Here is a 12,575-nt window from a genome sequence, read left to right as displayed (position 1 = left end):
TCAGCTGTACTTTGGGTTTACTGCTAATTAGCAACTGTTATCATGGAAATGTGCAAAACTAATACCATGAACACAGTAAAATTGTATCTGCAAAACATTAACATACGCGTGCTGAAGGCAGCATTTAGCTCAAAACCGTGCCTAAATACAGCCTCACAGAGCCACAGACTCTTAATTCAGCAATGCTTGGATCACCACAACTGTTACACTAGGATGGAGGAAGAAGCATCATAAAAACTGAAAATATCTGCATACATACACCCACTGGAGGTAAGTGAGGCAGCATACTTTTTTTGTTATTTTGGTGCACAAACCCTTTAAAAATAAACTAGCAAAAGTTCACTTTCCCTTCGAAAACCAATACACAGACAACAGGTACATTATTGCAGCGTCTCGAGATAACTTCTGTTGTGAATTGGCGCTATATAAATAAAATTTGACTTGACTTGACTTCACTTATAACCACAATTATACCATAAAGTGCTATCTGAAGGCTAACTGTCTCATCATCTTGATACCCGATAACAGTACACCTGGATCAACAGGTAGTTTACTTGGATCTATGGTCAACAACAGACTTACAGTTGCAACTATCAGACAGTCAGTTAAGATAATGAAATCTGTAGAGCTGAGAGGAGTAGGCAGGAGGTCATGGTGTACATACAAACAGGTTTCAGGTGGGTAAAAGGCTAACAGGTAGCACTCAGGTATGTAGTGCAGACAATCTGGCAAAAGAACAGCAATAAAGTGAGGTTTGTGTAAAGTGACACATCTAAGGTTACTCAGTCTCTTCACTTTCTCTGTGAGACTCTATGAAGGCCTTTGTGTTTTCTTGTGTTATGTCAAAAGGCCAAGAAATGAAAATGATGCATTTTCAGAAGCATCTACTGAGGCATGGCTTCACAAATATGCTGTGGGTGTACATCAGGACACAGAAAAATGACCTCAAGATGAAAGTGTCATATTTCATTTTGTCTTCAATCACCCTAAACGCTGCCCATGTAAATACCTCAGTGACAGGTGACAACAGGTACATTATATTCAGGTTTATTGCAGTTGTAAAGTAAACAGGAAACAGAAAAGCAGAGACATTCATACATACAATAGCTGGAATAAAGAAAGAAAACATTTAAATACAGGTACACAGAGGAGGAAAAAACAGCTACAATGAGAATATAAGGGAAATCTATTATGGGCAGGCAGTCATGATGTATGCATATTTCAGTAAATCATCTGAGTGTAACTACATTACCTTTACTTTACAAAACTTAAGGCATTAGACTTTAGCTGACAGACTAGCGCAGTAAATAGTGTGTGCTGTTTGAGGAATTTGTCTTATTTTAGATAAACAAGGGGAAAGACCCAAAAGGGAGATTGAGAGATAAATCAGTCTTAAGGTCATGGTGGTTTGGCAGGTTTTAGGCAAATAAAATTTGTGATGATGCTTTACAACAGATAGAGAGTTGGTCATATGCTTGGCAGTTTGTCTTGACATAGGTTGTGATCAGGTCTGAACCAATGCAATTGCTAATGACTACTATTTTATGACTGTGACCTGTGTTCTCTGAGGAATGAAACCTTTACAGTCACCTGTCAAATCTACAGCTGGCATTTCATACACTGAAGAAAGAAGTGCAGGATTCCTTGTTTACTAAGATGCATTTTTCTTAGAAAGTCTTCAAGCACAAGCACATGAAGCAGCGCAAATACACATTTAAGTGCACATAAAGATACATAAAGTAGTGCCTGCACTAAAGCGCTTTGGTTTGGTCAAGTCTGAGATTCACAGACGACTAAAGACTCAGTCAGTTCTGTACATACGACGCAGAGACTATAACATGAAAAGGCACAGTGGAGGAAGAGAGGAGAGAGAGAGGTGGTCATGCAGGGCTGGTAGTGTGTGGATGTGCGTGTTTTTGCAAAACAGAGTCCTCCAGAGTTGTAGTCCACATTTTCCCAATCATTCATCATCTACTGAGCCCACGTCGCTCTTCAGCCTCTCTCGCTCTCTGTGCCGCTGGATGGCTCGCCAGATGCGGCAGAGTACTCCACCCCTGAGGGGAAGAACAGGTTAATCATGGCTGTTTTGATGAAGATTGGTATCAATTTTTTTTGCAGAAGAATATAAAATAAACTGATGCCACCTCACCTTAGAGAAAAACAAATTCATCTACGCTTGGAAGCTGATTTAATTCATTTTTTCGTATTTTATCCTTTTCTTTCTTTAGGCAGTGAATCTGAATCTGAAATGGGATCTCAAACGCTCTGTCATCACCGATTTGGTTGCGTCACCAGTGTCATCAAAAGGTGAGCCCGAGACAGTAGGAGCTTCATAACATCACACTTTGCCTTTGATATACAGATCTGAAATGTGGAAAACTGACGACGCAAAACATGCGTGATGGCACAACAAAATGCAAAGCAATGCAAAACAACCCTCCAAACTATTTACATCTCCATCAGTGTTTTTCTTTGTGACATTTTTTTTTTAATTTACCTGGCATGCTTGTTGAGTTAACATTTTGTGGTTTCTTCCCTTGACGCCTTGGAGGCTATGAATTTCAGACGGTTTCTTTTAAACATTTTACAGCTCTGCGAGCCTTGCAAAAAATCTGCAAGGTGTGCTAAAGTAAAAACACCAGATCCCTAAAGCACATGCTGATTTTGCAGTGAAATAGCCTGAAACCATCCAGACCTGGTAAGATTGCACCTTAAAATCCATGAGACAGTAGGATTTAACTTCTCTGAAATGGCACTTTAACAATTTATGGAGCCTTAGAGAAGTTGAAACAATCAGAAAATCAACTTTAAACTTCCATCAGGCTTTAAGTAGCTCAATTTGATGTTTTCTGTCAGTTTGTGACAGGACACACAGATATGAAAGAGTAAATACCGTAGACGTAGACAGTGAAGGTCATCTTTGGTAACGTCATTAAGAATGTCAGTCAGTGTGTATTCCTCCAGCACAAACTAGAATAGAAAACACACACAAACAACTGTAAGTCAGTAGTTTACAAACACACTTTATGTGCTGTAGTCATGAGTAGAAGAAGCTGTTGACAGATGTTCAAAAGCCAACAGATGCTCAACCTTGTCTATGGTGTCAGCATCTGCCCCCTGCTCTTTCAGCCAATCAGTGAGCTGCTTGTCTGGCTCGTGGTCTGCTGGGATGTGGAAGATGGAGGGAGGTGAAATGTCTGAAAAAAAAAGAAAAAGAAAACAGAGATTTAGAGAAGAGGAGTGTAAAAAGAAGTCTGATCAACCAGTCGGTTAGTCGGTGTGTTTACCTGGTGGTCTGTGTCTGACCCTGACCAGCTCCAGGTCGTGTGTTCTCTGCTGCAGCGTGGCCTTCAGGACCTGCTGGTACTCCTTCTCCCTCTGCAGCAACTCCTCCAGCAGCCTGCAGGAGCCAGCACAGACACAGTGGCATCTGTTATAGTAAGCACTAGATCTCACAGACATACAGCATGGAGGTCTGAGGTATGACTTTACCATCCCTAGAGCTGTGCTAGAGTCATGAAAGCCTTCATCAGGGTGTTGGGGTCAAACACAAACACACAGACACTTAAGTAGAAAAAGACAAATGAGTTTCAGGTGTGTGGATGAAAGCCAAGAGGGAGGTGGGGCTACAAATGAAGAGAAATCACAGGCTCCAACTGACAGAGAGGAAAGTCCTTCAGAAAATACAACAGATTTTACAGAATACAGAGTTTCCCTCTGAAGTAAGTCCATGCCCTCCGCTATTTTACTCAGGGATCACTTCAGTGTCAGCTGTTACAGGGTGCAGCTTTATAATACATTGTCATGCAATATTATGCATTGCCACTTCTTACAGCATTGTTTTATTCACCAGTTCTCTGCTTTAGTTTCCACCAAGTCGTGCCAGCATAAAAAGTACAGGGACATTCCAGACATGAAAGAGGTGTCGCAGTTAATAAATCCTTTGCTCCTCCCACATTATCATGATTTTTGAGTTAGATGATAGATAGTCTTGTAATTATGAAGGAAGTGACTAATGTATGTTATCTCTAACTGTTGGGGCCTGTTTCAATTTGTCCTTAACAAAGTATGTCTAAAATGTTTTTCCCACTGATAAGTTCAGACTGTTATCACAGGTGTCTGACAATATGGATAACATTCCTATGGAGACAGAACTTTTTATTAAAGACCAAGATGCTTTTTGTTTAACCAAAAACATCACTATATATAGCTACCAGACTCCATGGACAACTGAACTGAGCTGCTGGAATATCACTGCCTCAATCTGTTAGTTTGTTTGTGTTACTGTGTGACTTTCAGTGGTGGAAATACCACACAATAACACAAACAAACTAACCAATGGAGGCAGCAGTATTCCAGCAGCTCCCGTGTTCCACAAAGTAAAATTACTGTTTTTGCTAATGGAGTCTGGTAGTAATATATATCTCAGAATCAGAATCAGACTTTATTGCCAAGCAAGTTTGCACATACAAGGTATTTGACTTGGTATATCGGTGCTAAACAACAGTGATAGTAAACAAAGACAGATATAGAGAAGTAGAAGTAAGGTTAAGGAGTAGAAAGAGCAAAAAACAAATACTATAATTACAAGGAACATAAATATACATAATTGAAATGTAAAGTGTAGAGTGCAAATGTTTGAAGGTGGCAGTGATTGTCCGGAGAGATGTGCATTAATGTGTATGTATGACATTAATGTAATGAGTCATCCTTTAATACTTCCTTTTTTAAAGGCTAAATAATCTCTATGAGCTTTTTTATTGCACTGTTTAATTATCCAGTGTATGTTTTTTAAGTTTAATTTTATTATTTCTCATTATCAGTAATCACATTTAGGTATTATATTAGTGGTTGGTCAAATAAATAAATAAATTTGACTTTGACTTGGTTGAATATGGTAAAGGGTAAGGTGAGGAGGTTTGTCACGTCTGCTGTTCTGACCAAGCTCTGTCTCATCAGCCTGTGGGTTTTAAAGACATCTACCTGCATTTGTGGCATGCTTGTGTGTGTGTGTGTATGTGTATGTGACTTTGCAGGTTTGGGTGTGTGTGCTTGTAGGTGCACATTCTCTCAGTCTCTTCCAATTCCTGAATGGAATTTCATCATCATGACTTCTATTCACACGATGTGAAGACTGCCTGAAGCAATTTTTTCCATGTGTGAGTGTGTCTGTGTCTGGAAAGTACTGTTGAAATCTTCATGACACTCCCTGACCTCAGATTAAACACAGGAAAGGAAAAAAGGAGTGTTTTATGTGATCTTTGTACCTGTTTGTCTCCTGTTTGAGTCGTCCCAGCTGAGCACCCAGCTGATGATGCAAGCGCTGGGGCTCCTGGGAGTGGGTGGAGTTTAGCGCGCTGGCTGCAGAGTGGGTGGGGTCAGCCGTCGTCCCTGAGTCGTCGGTGTGAGGAGCTAAAACTGGGCCAAACTCAGCTTCCTCCTCATCCACCTCGTCCTCTTTCTCTGCTCCCTCACACTCTGACGCTGGGCCAAAATGGGTCTGTAGCTCTGTTGGTTGAAAGTTTAAAGGTCAAAGGTCAAGGCCAATGTCTAGTTTTTACATGCAGATGTGGGACAGTATGTGTCCAGTAGATGGTGCCAAAAGCTCAGGCAGTTTGAGCCACCACCTGGTATAAGGATGGTGATGGCTGCCTGCACAGCTCGGCGGATGATGTTATCCATGGCAAACATCCAATGGGGTTTAATGTGATGATTCCTCAGGACTTTGTTCACCTGAGAACATCACACACAAACAGACAGGGGGATATTTAGACCTCTAACCCTGAAATTACACATTCACTGGAGTTAATTTGACATAACTGGATATGTCTGTCTGCTGTCTGTTCTATAATGTGCCATCATCAATTAATGAGGTCAAACCTTTTGTATAAAAGTATTTATTCTTGCATATACTGTTCTGAATGAGCTTCTATGTAAATTTCCAGCTGTGCTCGTGTGTGCTGACCGAGTCCTGGAAGCCAAAGAGCACCAGCTGAATTTGATTGATGGAGGTGGAGTCGAAGTCCAAGTCCAGCTTGAGCTTGGAGATGGTGGCCGCCATGACCCGCCTCTCTGGGGAATGGATGAAGTCTCGAAGGATGCAGATGATCTGCTTGATGTGGTCGACAGACAGCTGGAGCTCCTCACTGCCCTATATACAGAAATACACACATTTACATGCATGAATCAATTTAACTTCAGTGAGGCATTGACTTATCTTTACTGAGATAACCTCTAAAGTCTATTGGTGATAATAATTTCTTTCTCATGTGTGGCTGCATGTTAATATATGTATGTAGCTTTGTCTGGGTATGTGTACATTTACTGTATGTATATAGCATCAGAGGTGAACCAGAGGGTGGGGGTGGTTAGGCTTGGGAGATGTATTTATTTATCTATGTGGATGTATTTATGCTGATTTGTTTTATGTATTTCATTATATATTTTGTATTTTTGAGTTAAGGACCTGTTTGAAAACGAGATCAAGACGCTCATCCTACTAATAGACTAACACCAGTTTTGAGTAACTGAATGGGTCAGCACCTTTTTAGAGTACAGTACTTGTTGCTGAAGCTCTTATTTGTAGGATTTTAAAACATGTGGCTATTGTGCCCTCTAGTGTTAGTATCAGAAAAGACACCAGTGCAGGCTTATTTTCTTACATGTGAAGGCCATGTAGTTGGATTTTTACAGTCAACATCACAAGTGAAATATACTACTACTTAGGAATCCCACCTGAATTAATGCGAATCTGAGCCTCATGCAATTCACCTGATTTTCATGTTAATACATTTATGTATTTAGCTAAGCTGTGAGCTTTAAATTTGATCCTTCTGTTTGGGGTTTTCATCTATTTTTCTATATTTTTTATTATGAATGGCAGCTGTCATATCAGTTTAAGGAATCAAAGAATAAGTCCTCCTCTCTCACAAATACACACACACCTGGATGTGGTTCTCCTTGAGGTTGGAGATGACCTTTTCCTGGTCGTCATTGAGGACCTTGTACAGAATGGCCCGTCTCTCGCTGTCCTTCTTCAGCAGGAACAGGCCGCTGTCCCTGTCCTCAGGGGAGGGGGGGGCACTGCGGTCCTCTGACACCGAACCCTCATCTGGCACACTGCAACACACACACACACAAGTACACAGAATGATCTCACAGCAATATAAAACAAGACAGTGAGTACACAAAAGATTTACAACAGCATAATGCTCCGTTCAGTTTATTTACAGATACAAGCCTCTCCTGGCTACTATGTGTGCCCAGGAAAGTGCAGAGGCAGCATGAGTCAGCACCACAATTCGTGTGCCTGTGTCTGTGCATGCGCAGATGTGTGTGTGACACTGAGTGTGTGTTCAGACGCTAGCTGAAGCTCATAAAATGATTAGACCTTATGATATCAGGGTTGTAAAAGGCAGCAGAGCACACTGTGAGCACAATAAGGCCACCTGCCAGCCAAACACACACTCATATACACACACATGCACATTCATTCACATCTTTTCACATGATCTGTACTGTGCCAGCAAAATTTTGTGAGCAGTAACAGTAAAATCCTTCTTTAGGAAAATTCAGCAAAGCAGTATCAGCTGAGACAAATGGGATCTGAAATATTTAAGAACTCAGAGCCTCACCTCTGAAGTTTGGAAAAGTCCTGTAAAATCTATAAACTTGACACAGCTCACCTGAATGAACTCACTGACTATACTTAAACACACACATACACACACACCTCAGGTAGTTGGAGTTGGGGGGTTTGAGCAGGTTCTCAGAGCCAGAGCTTTTCTTCTTCTGGAAGAAAACGTCGTGTTTGGAGTCGCAGTCTGGGCTCACAGAGCCATGTTCACTGCTGCTGCTCCCGGTGGCCTCGCACTGCAACTGCACCGGCAGGGAAACGTTGTGGATGTAGTCTACAAAAATACACACACATAGAGAACAGCCATGAACTGCTGAAGACACAAATTTACAGAAGCCTTTTTGAGTAAAAATGTCATGACGCATCTTGTAAATTTAGTTCAGTCTCAAGTAAAACTATTCATTGTTGGTTAAAAATTATTGAACTGATCGACAAAAGAAAATTTATTCTGCTGTGCACAACTAATTCTCTGCAAAATCTCCATGACAGCATTAGTTGTGGTCGATAGCGTACATTTTGTCACCATGGCGTTTACACCTTTACAATCTAATACCGGAATTATCAGTTTCAACTTTATGAAATGGTGACTACATCAGCTACTCTGACAAAAAGCTTGAACAAAAATCCAAAAGATTTTAAATATTTCATAATGTACATATGATCTTGGAGTACATTTGTTGACCTGATGGTTTAAAGGCGATCTTGCTCTTCTTGCCCTTGGTGTTGTGCCGGACAAAAGTGTCTCTGAGCAGGTCTGAGGCGATAGCTCTTTTATGAGGGTCGGGCTCAAAGCAGCGCAGGATGAATGACTTGGCCTCCAGTGACAAAGACTCAGGGATCTCTGGATGGATCTTAAACATGCCCACCTGTAACACACAACCACAGCCAAGCACAAAATAATCTGGTATAGTCTGGATATTTGTTTAGGGATTTAAGCCTAGGGACTAGGCTTAGGATGACTAAAGTAATAAAGGGGGTAGGGTTGTTTCACTGCTACATTCTTAGCCTTTACAGTTGGAAATAATCAGTAGCTTCTCTGTGTCTTTATTAAACATAAACATATATGCAATAATATATGCAAACAGAGTCCATACCAACCTTAAACATGGCTGCCTGTGGTTCCCCCAGCTCATGAAAGGGGGGTTTCCCAGTGGCCATTTCTATGATGGTACATCCCAGTGACCAGATGTCAGCCGGGGCCCCGTACCCTCGAGGGCCCTTATCGATGATTTCTGGCGCCATGTACTGCAGAGTACCTGCAGCAAACAGAGCTAGATATTAACCTGGGACAACTATTCCTAACAGATAAAGGTAGGCAATTAACTTATTTACTGTGTTAACACATCTTTGTTTGACTCATGGACTCAAACCAAGATTTAGAAATGTATCTTTTCTGGACAGATGGCAAAAGTTGACTTGTCTTATCTAAAAAGATGATTAGAAACTCAGGTTTAACTTCACTGGAGACCCTACTCCAAACGACAGGAACTCAAACTGGTGTACGCTGTACATGATCTGCCTTCAAATACAGACAGTTTGCATTTGAAATCCAGGCCAGGTTTGCTCTGTAAACGAACTGCTAACTGAAGCAGATAAGAAAAAATGAATCCACTAATTATATTTCATTTTATTTGAAGTATTGTGTCTGTAGTCTGTAATTCTGAGCACATTTGGTATTTGTGCCCTGCTCTAAAATGCTGATGTAAACAGAGAGAGACAGAGAGCTATAAAAAGAGAGTCACAGGAGAGAGAGTGAAGCAGCAGAGGAGAAACAGATAAGGACACTCACACATGCACACACCTGCTAATGAAAGGTAAACACCCTTCTGCCTCTGCTTGATTAGCTAATCTAATTACACACCTCTCTGGCCACTGGAGAAGGCCAGATGGCCGATGAATGTGCAGGTGCTCGCATGTCTGAGTGTTTCCATAGAGGCTGATAGTGGCTCTTGACATTTTGAGGGTCATTTGATATTTACACTCATAGTCTGAGACTGCAGCATTTCTATGACTCCATTTATGCAGCCTGGACTGCATTTTGTCAAGGCACTTTGTCAGTCTATGGTAGGGACTTGTGCACAGTTTAATTCCCTGTGAGACATTACTGAGGAAGTTTATCCACTTTGTTTTAGACAAGTTGTTGTAATAATTCAGTTGTTGAAAGATTTTCAAATTTGAATGTTAATATCATGTCTTCAAACCACAGCTTCAAGTGATTCAAAGAACACTGAAGTCCATTTTTATTTAAATCTGTAATGTGGGGAAGTAAAATCGATCTAAATCGTTTTTTTGTGTGCTAGATATTAGCTGGACAACAATGGAATTTATTGCAGGAGGAATTAATGAATTGATTAAGTTACCAGTGAATGTTTCTGTACAGGGGTTGACTCCTGCCAAACGCTTAGAGGTACCAAAGTCTGAGATCTTCAAGACACCACTGTAGGTGTTCACCAAGACATTATCACCCTAAAGGAGAAACAGACAGAAAGACAGGGAGAAAGAGGGTTTATATACAATAATAACAGCAAAGAACAAAGAGCATGAAGTTTTCTGAAACAGTTAACTTTGATTTTTTTACACTGAAGAAACTTTGCATGTTATCAGTGATAATGTTAACAGATCTGCGCATTAGAATTGTTCTCACAGACATTTGATTTGACTTGTAAAGACAGGAACAAGGTGTAACTAGATTAATGGTGGATCTGTTCCAGTGACTGTTCCAGTGAGTCATCGGGCTCAATGGAACTTTTTTTCACAGCAGACATTTTGACATGTCATAGCTGGTAATTGCTGGTAAACAGGTGTTATTAATAACTGGTTGTATTTCCAGGGCCTGCTCACTGGCATTGCATAATAGAGCGGCTAAATAAAACAGCAATATAATCACTGTTAAAGTACTTAAACCTGACGTGTTAAAATGTCTGAATGTTGAACTTGTTGCATTATTTCTTGTACCTTGATATCTCGGTGGACGATCTGGTTCTCATGCAGGTATCGGAGTCCCTCCAGGATCTGCCTGGTGTAGAAGATTATAGTCGCTTCTTTCAGCGGACCCCATTTTGACCGCAGCAATGCAGACAGGCTTCCTGGAGAAAGGAGAGAAGGAGTGTCCAAAACCTATCATGAAATGGGAAGATGACCAAGCAGTTAGAGAGACCGCCCGGTAACCCAGAGGTCACAAGCATCGATCTCTGGAACAGACAGTTTGTCAATTTTTAGCCCTGAATTGTGATTTTAGTGCCCAGTCAGTTCTGTGAACAAGGATATCTGGAGCTGTTTTTCATGGGTAACTGTACTGCACAGTACAGTACATCTGTTGCATCATCTCTTTCTGTCTCGCACAAACACACCTCCAGGCACTTGTTCCATGAAGATCTTGATGTATCCATTCTCAGAAACGGAACCCAGGTACTGAACAATGTTCCTGTGCTTTAGGTACTTGTGCAGGGCGATCTCTTCATGAAGGGGCTGTGAGTACCTGATTCACAGAAAGAGAAAGAGACAACACATATATTCTGTCACAGTATCAACCTGCTGCACTCTTCTCACTTCTCATATTCCTACACTATGTTCTAGTACAAACAACCCAGTGTTGTAGGAATTTTGTGAAATAAGACATTTATGTAACAGGATGTAATATCATCTCGCCCTTCTCTGATAATCCAAACATTTAGGGCTGAGTTTTTCTTTAAGCTAGTGTCTCAGTAAAACTGTCAGAAATATGGTGCAAGAATGCTAGTACAAAAAGAATTCTGTGAATTTTAACAATGTTTTGCTAGCACAAATTGAACTCTGTGACAAGAAAACAAATGTGGGAAATACATTTTTATGTCTTTCCAACCTTTTTAATGTGGAGGGGAGTTATATTTGGTCAGAGGTCACTGCCTCACCTGCTGTCTCTCTCAGGGATCTCTTTGATGGCGATTCGGACCTGGTTGCTGAGGTCTCTCCCAGCATACACCACTCCATAAGTTCCTCGGCCTAACACCACCCTGTCCCCTGTCTCATTGGTGTCATACTCATACTGTTAACACACAAAGATCAACACATACACATATTCAGAATTAGTAATCATCAACTGGAACTATAAAGATAAATGTTCTGACTATACACCAACACACACAAGTGCACAAACACTCCCTGACCTCCAGTGTATCTCCATCTCCCTCCCCTTCCAGCTCCACAGCATTTCCTGTCCCATCAGATATCATCTCTTTCACCATGGAGCAGAACCTGAAGCACATTAGCAGACACAGACATTAAAACTATCTCTGATTAATGGCTCTCGCGTCATGTGGCGATACAAACGCATACACGTACTGTACGAACACAAACATGGACAAACACACACACCTACACAGACACATCTAGAGGTGTGTGTCCTCACCGACCGCACTGCTCCTCAGTGGAGAAGTAGATCTGGAAGTCGTCTGAGTTATCGTGGACGTAGAGGAAGCAGCAACGCTCGTCAAACTTACTGATACTGCAGACAGGAAAGTTAAAGCTTAGATTAAGTTTACTTCAACTATATTTCTTTCTTTTCTAGCTGCATAATGTTCAACATGAAACAGTTTGGGAACTTTCCTCCACTGTTTATCCATACCTAATGCCCTTTATGGACATAGCAGTGAAGTTCCACTCATGGATCCCTTTCTGTAATGAAAAAGAATGACGTTTTTAATTTTCCCACATTGTTCACATTTGCTCAGAGCAGTCACATGTCTAACCAGGATCAAGGCATTAAGGGCTCGCTCAAAGTCAGTCTTTTTAAAGAAATGCAAATTAATGAGCATGTCCATCCACTACTGTTATGTAAACATAAGGATGTTGGTGCATCGAGATAAACAGCTGATGGCGCTAATTCCCAAGTCAGGAGCAGTCAAACCTGAAATGTTGAAAACCCATGCAGAAAATATACTGTAGCATTCCTGAAAAGGAA

The 12,575-nt window shown here is 41.0% G+C and overlaps 1 protein-coding gene across 2 annotated transcripts in view; it reads right to left on the bottom strand.

Moving 5' to 3' along the window:
• Nucleotides 1–1,031: 1,031 nt before the first annotated feature.
• Nucleotides 1,032–12,575, bottom strand: part of map3k15 (mitogen-activated protein kinase kinase kinase 15) — an 18,475-nt gene continuing 6,931 nt past the window's right edge. For both annotated transcript variants that reach the window (XM_051067010.1, XM_018679301.2), the window contains 18 exons: nt 12,240–12,289; nt 12,024–12,119; nt 11,782–11,869; nt 11,527–11,660; nt 10,987–11,114; nt 10,592–10,722; nt 9,997–10,102; nt 8,735–8,892; nt 8,319–8,502; nt 7,733–7,910; nt 6,945–7,119; nt 5,966–6,151; nt 5,628–5,733; nt 5,268–5,508; nt 3,288–3,400; nt 3,091–3,197; nt 2,894–2,970; nt 1,032–2,054 (listed from right to left, as the gene is read on the bottom strand). In XM_051067010.1, the coding sequence (XP_050922967.1) occupies nt 1,961–2,054; nt 2,894–2,970; nt 3,091–3,197; nt 3,288–3,400; nt 5,268–5,508; nt 5,628–5,733; nt 5,966–6,151; nt 6,945–7,119; nt 7,733–7,910; nt 8,319–8,502; nt 8,735–8,892; nt 9,997–10,102; nt 10,592–10,722; nt 10,987–11,114; nt 11,527–11,660; nt 11,782–11,869; nt 12,024–12,119; nt 12,240–12,289 (2,352 nt within the window). In that variant the 3' untranslated portion in view covers nt 1,032–1,960. The remainder of the gene's footprint in view (nt 2,055–2,893; nt 2,971–3,090; nt 3,198–3,287; nt 3,401–5,267; nt 5,509–5,627; nt 5,734–5,965; nt 6,152–6,944; nt 7,120–7,732; nt 7,911–8,318; nt 8,503–8,734; nt 8,893–9,996; nt 10,103–10,591; nt 10,723–10,986; nt 11,115–11,526; nt 11,661–11,781; nt 11,870–12,023; nt 12,120–12,239; nt 12,290–12,575) is intronic.

This window comes from Lates calcarifer, linkage group LG24 (genome assembly GCF_001640805.2).
Source record: "Lates calcarifer isolate ASB-BC8 linkage group LG24, TLL_Latcal_v3, whole genome shotgun sequence".
In the NCBI taxonomy this organism is placed as follows: domain Eukaryota; kingdom Metazoa; phylum Chordata; class Actinopteri; family Centropomidae; genus Lates; species Lates calcarifer.
This window is presented reverse-complemented; position numbering and strand designations above follow the sequence as displayed.